The sequence below is a fragment of the Eretmochelys imbricata genome, chromosome 9, assembly GCF_965152235.1.
Source record: "Eretmochelys imbricata isolate rEreImb1 chromosome 9, rEreImb1.hap1, whole genome shotgun sequence".
In the NCBI taxonomy this organism is placed as follows: Eukaryota; Metazoa; Chordata; order Testudines; family Cheloniidae; genus Eretmochelys; species Eretmochelys imbricata.
In genome coordinates this window covers 54,244,796-54,255,594 of record NC_135580.1, presented here as the reverse complement: position 1 = coordinate 54,255,594, position 10,799 = coordinate 54,244,796, and the positions used below count along the sequence as shown (strand labels likewise).

The 10,799-nt window shown below is 46.6% G+C and overlaps 1 protein-coding gene across 1 annotated transcript; it reads left to right on the top strand.

Annotated features, from left to right (window-relative positions):
• Positions 1-1,074: 1,074 nt before the first annotated feature.
• Positions 1,075-10,538, top strand: NRROS (negative regulator of reactive oxygen species). Its single transcript, XM_077826187.1, has 3 exons — positions 1,075-1,174; positions 4,455-4,578; positions 6,792-10,538. Exons 2-3 carry the CDS (start codon positions 4,471-4,473, stop codon positions 8,763-8,765), a joined length of 2,082 nt encoding a protein of 693 aa, XP_077682313.1. The 5' UTR covers positions 1,075-1,174; positions 4,455-4,470; the 3' UTR covers positions 8,766-10,538.
• The last annotated feature ends 261 nt before the right edge of the window (positions 10,539-10,799 follow it).

Below are 10,799 nucleotides of genomic sequence, written 5' to 3'. Positions count from 1 at the left end.
AAAGAAAGTAACATGGGGGATGCTGCACTCTTGGTATTAGTATTTTTGTACTGAATTCCATAAAAATTTCCATTTTTAATATTTAAATGAAGCTGCCCCAGAATTTCCAGCTGCCATGCTCAATGCTATAGAAACCTGGGTCCTTGGGGGGGCAGAATTTTGGTCCAGCTTGCTACAGAGTACATGGAATCTTTTTTATAACAGAATTCCTAAGACTTGCTTTTAGAACTCCTTAAATGAGGCTCTGAGCTGGCCCATTGACCTGGTGTGACACGACCATGCAGGAGATGCAGATTTGATTCCAGGTCCTGATCTTTTGCTCCCAAGCTCAAGGGCTAGGACTGTTAGAGGCCTGGTTCATATCCTGTTGGAATTAATGGAAAAAGATTCCCTTTGAGTTCCCTTTGACAGTGGGAGTTGGATTGGGTCCTTTGTTCCCCATAGTTTGATAATGGAGTTAGCCTGCCTGAGGAGCGGTATTGATTGGCTCTGCAGAGAATATTCCTCAGCCAGAATGATGGTCATCACAACATTAAGAGGAAGGTTACACTGGAATCAGGGAGAGGGGGTAACCTCTGAGCACTGCAGAATATGGGACTGTTGTGTGTCATTCTGTATATAGCCTGCAGGTTCTTGTAGTGGGAGAGCTTTCAAATGGGCTCCAGTTTGTCTGATCAGACTGAAACTGTGATGTCTTTGCTCCCTTGTCCAAACAGAGAAGCCCTGATACAAATGTCATAGTAGACCACTCATACAGACCAGAGCAGACCACTCATACAGTCTGTCCCCAGAAGAGGTCCCAGAGCAATTAACTTGAGTTCAGCTAATGGTTTCATAGCCTGGACCTGGGCTAGTTCTTCCCCTTCCCTCTCCTCCCCTCCCCTCCCCCTTGCTCCTGGTTCCTTCTTGTTTTTAATTGACTTGCATGTGCATGACCCTTGAGTAAGTGCTGATATCACGAAGCAGAGTGGCTTGCAGCTAACTCTGCAATCCATGTGACTGCAGTTTCCGTTAGTTCCTTCCGCAAGATCTAAATTAACCTGATGCTAAGTGAGAGGAAGAAAAAAAAAAAAGGCTGCAGCTAACATTGCCTTTTGTGAAGCAGCTGAGAGAGAGCAGGAGGGCGGCTGTGTGCAGCATGAGTGCCCGCGATCTGTGCATGCTGCCCCGAGCGGTGAGTAACCCCCAAAACTGGGCTCTGCACTTCACCCTGTCCAAGATAAAGTTCAGGGATGGGCGCAGAGGAGGGCAACGGAGAGAAACTCCCAGGTGGATGTCGATCATTATGACAGCCATGGTTTACTCTGTGTGTGTACATCTGAGCACTGGGAGTGTGGAGCGTTACCAAGCATTGAATGCCTCGATGTGCTTCATGCATGCAGAAAACTCCTTCTCTAGAGCAGTGTCCTCCCCTCCCTGCTCTGTGGTGATCAGGGCTGTGCCACTGTCGGGAAGGCAATGCCCTCAAGTTCGCTGTCTCTCATGGTCTCCCTTTGGAACGCTCACCACCTGTGTTTGGAGGATGCTGCACAAGCCACACTTTGGTCCGCATCCCAACAGGGCAAGCTGGGAGAAAGATGGAGGGAGGGGGGCTGTCACTGGAGGGAAGACAGTTAATGATGGGCAGACAGAGCTTCGGAGAGAACAAACAAGTCAGCTGTGGGAGAGAGGCTGGGTCAGAAAAGAGAGAACCTCCTGAAAAGGGAAAGAGTTTGATGTTAACATGCATTGAAACATTTAATAAAGGTGAAATATGATAGAAAAATCAGTGTGAAGAAAACAAGGACGCTGGAAAAGGCTGAAATAAAGATACACCAAGGTTGATCTGTTTTAAGTTTCAGTACTGCATCTGTTCCGGTGGTATCTCGGCACTGCTCAAGGCATGGAGGGCCAGATCCTCAATTGCTGCAAATGGCTTCAGTGGAGCTATACTGAGCTACACCAGCTGAGGATCTGTCCCAGAGGAAATATAGAAAAAAGAGGGGGGAACCCCCAGGGAGACGCAGTAAGCGATCTCTTTGAATCTGTGATTTAGTGGTGGTTTGGCTGGTGGTAAAAACAAAAATAAAAAAATCTGAAAATTGCCCCAGGTGTGTCCAAGACTTTAGATCTAGCCCAGGCGTGGGCAAACTTTTTGGCCTGAGGGCTACGTCGAGGTTGCAAAACTGTGTGGAGGGCCAGGTAGGAAAGGCTGTGCCTCCCCAAACAGCCTGGCCCCCACCCCTATCTGCCCTCTCCCACTTCCCGCCCCCTGACTGCCCCCTCAGAACCCCTGACCCGTGCAACCCCCCCTGCTCGTCCCTTGACTGCCCCCTCCTGGGACCCTCTGCCCCTAACTGCCCCCCGGGACCCCACCCCCTATCCAACCCCCCCTGCTCCCTGTCCCCTGACTGCCCCGACCCCTATCAGGCCCCCCCCGGACTCCCATGCCTATCCAACCGCTCTCTTGCCATGCTGCTCAGAGCAGCAGGAGCTCGCAGCCCCACCGCCCAGCCGGAGCAGCCCTGCCACTGCACTGCCTGGCAGGAGCGGAGGGCCAGAGTGCGGGCAGCACAGCGAGCTAAAGCTGCAGGGGAGGGGGGACAGCAGGGGAGGGGCCGGGGACTAGCCTCCCAGGCCAGGAGTTCAAGGACCAGGCAGGACAGTCCCGCAGGCCGGATGTGGCCCGCAGGCCATAGTTTGCCCACCTCTGATCTAGCCACTTCAGCTGCCAGAAAGACTCTTCCATTTCTTTAGTTCACAGGTTTGAAAACACTGCTCATAGAGTGCGAATTGTGAGTAGAACAATCAAGGTCTCCCGGCATGTTTGCCTTAGGTTTATCATTCTCCTGCATGCAAATGTTATAAACTCTGATGCCATGAATTGCCATTATTATCTGATTTCACTTGAGTGAAAAGCAGCAAGTTCCATTGATCTCCATCACTGGAACCTTAATTAAGGACTGGATCTTCAGGGGAGTTCAGGGCTTGGTTTCTGTTGGAGTTGTGCGTCCTCAGCATGGCTAAAAATCAAGCCCCTTCTTTGCTAGTAAGACAAGTAAAGAGAACATTTGATGCCTGGGATTTTGAAACTTATAATATAGAGGGAAACTTCTTTATGAAACATGTCAGTTAATCAATGTGGGCAAATAGCTATTCAATTAGATGCTAATGTTCCTTTAAAAAGGATTTTCACATCCTAGCATCAAAATGTAGCATATTTCTACACACTTTGTCTACTCCTCTATTCAAACTCTGTATGAATTTGTGTTCTGTGTATTACCCCAATGCCAGCTGCTCCAGCTGAGATCAGGGTCCCATTGTGCTTGATGCTGCACAGACACACAGTGAGAAACTGTCCCTGATCCAAAGAGTTCAGCCTCAGATCCTCAAAGGCATTTAGGCTCCTTACTTCAGTTGATTTCAGTGGGAGTTAGGTGCCTAAATACTGTTGATTATCACGTTAATAGGTGTGATAGACAAAGGGTGGGAAAGGAAATAGAGTCACAGAGAGGTAAAATGTCTTGCCCAGGTCACAGGCCCTGAGTCCCAGTAGATTGCCCTAGCCACTGGGCCACACTGTCTCTCAGTGTAAATGGGTGTGAGGTTACTTCTCTATTAGCATTAGAGAGCCTCCTGAGTGGCTTAGATATTGGACTACTGAACCACAAAATTAACCTGCCCTGTTCTTACACCAGGGGTTGAACTGTGCAACAGAGACCATCTTGTTGCAATAAACCTCAGAGTAATTAATAAAGTTGGGACCAGAAGATGCCTCCAGTGCAGATTTTCCTGTATAGGACTCAAACTCCACTGGAACTGCACTGGGCACACTGGGGAAGGGGGGACAAAAGTGGCTTCACTCCCTAGCTGGAGCCTGGGGCAGAGTTTGCCGCCCAGAGGCATGTTATGCTGTTTTGTAATAGCCCTCTAGGAACTGTTAAGTCAACTGAGAGCCACTGATGCCCAATAAGAAAAGGAGTACTTGTGGCACCTTAGAGACTAACCAATTTATTTGAGCATAAGCTTTCGTAAGGTTTGTTAGTCTCTAAGGTGCCAAAAGTACTCCTTTTCTTTTTGTGAATACAGACTAACACGGCTGCTAAACTGAAACCTGTCATGATGCCCAATGTGATCCGCCCACATCTCCAGTGTCATCCCTATGGCATGATGCAAAGGGTGCTCCAGTGGGGCATCAGTCCCACACGGTATAGCTAGGCCTGGTGGGGGCAGTGGATCCAACACCACAGTGTGAGGAAAGTGCTGCCGAGAAAATGTTTAGAGCCCAAGTCTGATCTTGTGCTGACAAAGGATCTAAAATCCCTGTTCCGTATAAGAAAGTTTGGGAGGCAGAGACTGTCTCGTCTTATGTTCCTGGGAAATCCTTTGGTGTGCCAAAAAATAATCATGAATGAAGGGAAAAAAGCAGAGCAGATCTTTCAAATGTGTCTTATCTTTGGTTTCTCTCTTTGCAGGACTGTTGCTGTTGAGATGGAGTCAGTGTTTCTCAGTCTCTTCCTGAGTTTAGTCTTTATAGTAGCAGGATGGGGAAACAAGACTGGAATGGCCCTGGCAACGTATCACAGGACCTGCAAACTAGTGAGTCCTCTTATGCAAACCCGTGAACTTGTTAATTGTTCACGTCTCACTGCACTCTGCCTTCGGAAAAGCAGGTGTATATTCTGAGTATGTACTCTAGAAGCACTGGCAGTGACTGCTCAGTGTAGGCTCTGTTCCATTGTTTTCATTCTAGCCTATGACTTTCACCATCAGGCTGCAGTTTTCCAGACTTTATCTCAGCCCAAAGTTGTTGGGTTTTCTTAAATGTGAGCAAAACCTGGTTTGCCATTTTTGAATATGAGGCAAGAAGCTTATTTGGTGCACAGTGAATGAAGCAGGGCGTCTCGTGGAGTTGATTGATAAAGTGGAATAGGGCATTGTAATGTAAATATTGCCATAGGAACAGCATTTATTCCCTTTTCTTTGAAACTAATAAAAATATAGAAATGAGGTGAGTGATGCCAAATGAAGAAGCTGCATAGGCTAGAGATTGTGATTCACAAATAGGAGGGGCGGCGGGAGTTTGGAAATACTGTGTATACTCTGAAAAGTGGCCACTGATTTCTAGGTGCCTCAATTTTTGGGTAACTTCTGGTATCTTGGGCCTGATTTTCAGAGGTGCTGAGCAGCTGCAGCTCCCTGTCTGGAAATGATGCTTATTTGCTGATCAGTGAAGTATGCTTGAGGCTATACGGCAAGCAGAGGAAGATGCCCCAGGAGCTTACACGCTAAGGGATAGATTTTCAAGTGCTCAACATCCACAGCTGAGGCCAGATCTGTAAAAGAGCTCAGCTGCACCCAACATACTGACCAATGTGCAGAGCTCTGCAGAAAATCTGACCGCTTACTTAGGTGAATAGAACTGAGCTTGAAAATCTGGTCCTTATTGTGGGTACTGAGTCCTTCAGAGGATCTGGCCTGGCATGTGATAACAAACCAAATACAACGCTTCCCCTGCATTACTTTTGCCATTTCTTAGCCTTCCTCCTTTAGGCCAGTCTAGGTGATTTCAGTCCTTCTGTGCTGCTTCCTGCTGACAGAACTGGTTCTGCTTCAGGCAGCCAGCTTCTGTCTGATAAGAGGACTGATTAGAACAGGGTGGATTTTCTCCAGTTTCTTTTTGGTTCTTTCCTCTTCTTGTCCTGTTTTCTCCTCTTTTTGTTTGTACTACATTAGTGCCTAGAGGTCCCAGATGAGACCAGGACATCATTGTGCTAATCCTGTGCATACACAAAGTAAGAGACAGCCCCTTCCCCAAAGATTTTACAGTCTAAGTAGAGAAGACAGGAGAGGAAATGCTGCTGTTCATGTTTTACAAATGAGGGGTTGAGGAAGGCATAGAGAGATTGTGTCTCACCCAAGGTCACACAGGGACTCTGGGGCAGAACATGGAGCTGAACCCAGAATCTGAGTCCCAGTCCAGCGTCTTAATCAAAAGATCAACCTTCCTCTCCTCTGGTGCTCTGCACCCTTAATTTCTCCTCCTCTTCCTGCATCCCCGAACCCCCTTCTCTGCATCATTCCAAATCCCTCTTTCTTCTTGATTGGCTCTTTCCCACTCCTTGGTGGGGAGTCCCCTTTCTTTCTTCCTGGTCCCTCATTTGCTCTGTACTCTGTGATCCTCTTTTTCATCTGCTCAAGGATACTGCCTCCCCCCGCAATGCAATCTCTTGATCCACATCCACTGAGTGGGAGTTCTAACAGCAGGTCTGCTCTACCAGGGCTCTGCTCCATGCTGCTGCTGCCTGTGGAGCCATGCAGGGTGCAAGTCAGCGACTCAGCCTCCAGGAGTGGCTGGTGCTATTCCAACAGGGTAGGCGGGCAGGGAGAATGTTGGAGCAGGGTCATGTTCTGCCCTGGTTTACTCCCATAGGCAGGCTCTGCTTTCCAGTGCATCGCAGAAGGGAGTCGTAAAGGGATATAGGGAACATAGTTGGTGAGCTGGAAAGCAGACCCTGGCTGTAACTTCAGAGTAGGCCAATCTGATCTTGTATGTCTTTTGAGGGGCAGTTATCGTCTTCCCCCAGCAGCCCACAGGCCTCACCATATCAGTGATTCAGGCAAAAATTACTGCTGCTACCATCTGATGTTTGTCGTCTGGAAGAGGCGGAGAGGTCAGGATGATGGCAGAAAATAAAGAATCAGATGTTGTGCACCCTCTCCTATCTGAACTCTAAGCCTTTGCCCCCAGTTTCACTATTTCCAGTGTTGTTTATATATAGATATAGATATATTTGTATTTCTTGTTTCAGGTGCACAGAGCTGTGGATTGCAATGGGAGATGGCAAGGCACAGTCCCAGCAGACCTCCCAGCTGACATAGAGATGCTTTCCCTGGATCACAACACTATACGGACCCTAAAGAATACCTCTCTGCTGCAATACCAAAACCTGGAGACACTGAGCCTGCGTGGGAACAGACTGGAACTCATTGAACCTGGGGCCTTCCTTGGCAGCAGAGACCTCAAAAATCTTTCCTTGGCAGACAACACCCTCTTTACAAACTACTCTGTGACGGCAGCTGCTCTTCACTCCTTACCAGCCTTGAGGAAACTGGACCTGTCTGGGAATCATCTCACTGAGGACATGGTGGCTACCATGCTCCGCAACCTGTCCTCCTTGGAGTCCTTGTCAATGGCCAGAAACATCATAATGCGCTTGGACTCCTCTGTCTTCGAAAGCCTGAGCCAGCTGCAGGAGCTGAACCTGGAGAAGAACTACATCTATGAGATCGAGGGGGGCACCTTTGAAGGCCTGCAGGGCCTGCAGATGCTTAATCTGGCCTACAACTACATTCCCTGCATCGTGGAGTTTGGTCTGACCCAGCTCAAGACTCTTAATGCCAGCAACAACATAATCGAGTGGTTCCTGGCCATAGAGGGTGATGCTGTCTTTGAGCTGGAGACGCTAGATCTCTCCCACAACCGGCTCTTGTTCTTCCCGCTACTACCAAGACAGAGCAAACTGCGCTCCCTGCTGCTGAGGGACAATGAGATGAGCTTTTATCGCAAACTTCCCAATGCTACATCCCTCATGGATGTCACAGTGCAGTTCCTTCTCATAGAGGGCAATACCACTAATGTCACTACCCTCAATCTCTGGGAAGAGATCAGCCTGAGCAATCTCTCTTCCTTGAGCTTTCTGGATATGAGCCAAAACCAGTTCTGGTACCTCCCTGATGGCTTCCTGGGAAGGATGACTTCCCTCTCCCACCTGAAGCTCAACCAGAATTGCTTAGAGACCCTTCACATCCAGGAGAGAGAACCACTGGGCATGCTCATGGACCTTGATCTCAGCCAGAATCAGCTCTCAGAACTGCAGGTGGACCTAGGTTCTGAAGGCACCCTGCCAAACCTTAGATCATTTAATCTGAGTGCCAATAGGTTGCAGAGGGTGCCGCCTAACATTTTCACCCACACAGAGATCACTACAATTGACCTCAGTCACAACCACATAGACCTCTGTCCCCAGCAAGCTAATGCAGATGGGTCTGAGTATTCCATCTGCATAGACTTAAGGAATGTAACATCCCTTAGGAAACTTTACTTGGCTGGGTGTGGCCTGGAAATGTTGGCGAGCAATGCTTTCAGTGGGACATCACTAACACACTTAGATCTGTCTAACAATCAGAGAGCACTGGCTAGGGGCCTGCAACCTCTACAAGATATTGCACTAATGCTGCAGGTTTTATCTCTCAGGAACACTGGCCTCTCTTCCACCATGGAAGACATTGACTTCTCTGGCTTTCAGAACTTGGTAAGTTTGGACCTCTCAGGAAACTCCCTGACCAGCTTTCCGGAGTCCTTGAGTGGTCTGAAACTGCATACCCTGGATCTCCGGAGAAACCATCTTCCCTCTCTTCCACAGCACTCAATGCAGATGCAACTTGGGAGGAGTCTGAGTGTGCTCTACCTCAGCCAGAACCCATTTGACTGCTGCAAACTGGAGTGGTGGGACTTCCTTCACAGTCTCAGGACAGTGCGTGTTGTGGACAAGGGGCAGGTCACCTGCAACTACTCCTCTAAAATTATTCATACAGTGAGACTGCCTGAGTCTGTGCTCCAGAGCTGCAGGTGGATGACAGTGAATATGGCTTTGCTGTACCTGGTGCTTACTCTCCCTGCCTGCCTGACCCTGCTAGTTGCCTTTGCTGTCATCTTCCTTACTTTCAAGCACAAGCTGCTTCAAATGGTGAAAAACCAGTACAGAGTGTCCAGCCCATACTGATCTCTGTGGGGAAAGGAGTAGGCTGTTGGCTCACAGAGTGCAGGCAGAGTAGTAACTCTGTGATCCCTGTGAGGGGCCGAGAGCAGAGTGAGCAGGGGTGCTTTGGAGGGAGTGGCCAGGATACTGGCTCTCTGATGTTCTCATTGCTGCATTTTGAGTGTGTCGCTTCCTGGTGCATGTTCTCCCTTTGCTCTGGGCAGGGGTAGGGCCTTCTGCTGGGAAGCACAATGGAGGCACTTGGAGTTTAACTCAGGGAGCACAGGGTTCAACATGGAGTCAGAAGGCAGGAGAATTAGTGATTGGAGTAATGAGAGTGGAGTTTAAGACACTGAAAATGAGTAAATGGGAGAGAAATTCAGAAGGGAAAGGTGAGGATCATGATGAGGAAAGGGCAAATATTAAGAAAAACCAATGAGGCAGCTGCAAAGTGGACTCATTGGATGCCAGAGAGTGAGAGGCAGGAGAGATCTATCTCTGTTTTGGTACTTGTGGCACCTTAGAGACTAACCAATTTATTTGAGCATAAGCTTTCGTAAGCTACAGCTCACTTCTCAAATAAATTGGTTAGTCTCTAAGGTGCCACAAGTACTCCTTTTCTTTTTGCGAATACAGACTAACACGGCTGCTACTCTGAAATCTGTTTGCTAGAGGATGCTTCACTGGTGCCTAAGGAAAGGAGTTCAGGGTCTATAAGTCCTGTGAAATATAAAGCAAATATGCATATGTATACACTATTAATATAAACCAATGAAGCTGCAGTTCTGAGTTAAGGCCTACAGGGATCTATTTTCTCCTAATTGGAAACATAAATTCCCATTCATGACAATTTACTTGAATTTATGTTGAAATTGAACAGTCTTAGCCAATCAGAGTGCGAGGATGTACAGTTGCTTTTCCCTCCCCACTGTCACCCTCAGACGTTATACATTTATTCATCACCATAGTATCAGGAGATATATGGTTTTCTGTTATACAAAAACTGTTTTACATTATATAGTCACCTGAATGCTGATTAGCAGAAGGGGGGTTGGTTTGCTTAAGGACTAATTAATTCTCAGTTGAGTAAATGAGAATATTGTATACGTATTATGTGCAAAATAGAATGTGCAGGTTAAGTGTGAGAGTGAAAATCCTCATTATATTTATTACAGTGTGGTTATTGCTCAACCAGTTTTTCAGAGTTAAATATCTACCCCATTTAAAATCCTTTGGTAGTCTTTGTAAATTAATGATCAAGGTTAAACTGCATAGATGATCCCCTTGCTAAACTTTATTTTTTAATCAACTTATTTTGAGCTGTATAATGTAAAAAAAAGTCCCCATCACCTTAATGATTAAACTTTGAAGTGCACACTTTAATTAATGTTTTTTGAGGGTGAGGCTTTATTAAAAGAAACAAACCCAGAAATGTTTTTCACTTGGATACGACTTAATATGTCAAATTTCAATCTGTGATTGTTGCAAATTTTCACCCCTTAAAAAAAGAAGGTCAAAGAGATTTGAAACTGGAACCCATATCCACAGCAACAATAACAGCAGTGAGAGAACACATCTATCATATTTACATTTTGGTCTCCATAGAAACAAGCACATGACAACTGAATGGAATTGGCAGCTGTTCTTGACTTACAAACACATACAAGTGATGATTAGATTTGTTTGATAAGATGTGTAGAACAATACAGTTGAACATTTCTAGGCTATCCACTGTGATGTCATTAATTGTGTTTAAGTAGCTATCCCAATTAAAGAAGAGGCCATTTAAAAAAAACAGGTTGGGAATAATGTAAAATATTGAATGCAAGATACAAGAATAAATTATATTCACTTTATTTTTATTAACATTTTTCTTCTGTAAATTTTTATTTGGCAACTTCTATATTAAAACACAAGATAAAAATTGTAAGTGCAAGGAAGTGTTGGCTAAATCCTCATTTATCCAAAGAGTTAGTGTGGGTGTGGGATGGGAACCCTGGGGTGCAACCTGGAACTGTGTCCCCTTAACTCTCCTGCTTGGGTTGTCTCTCACAATAC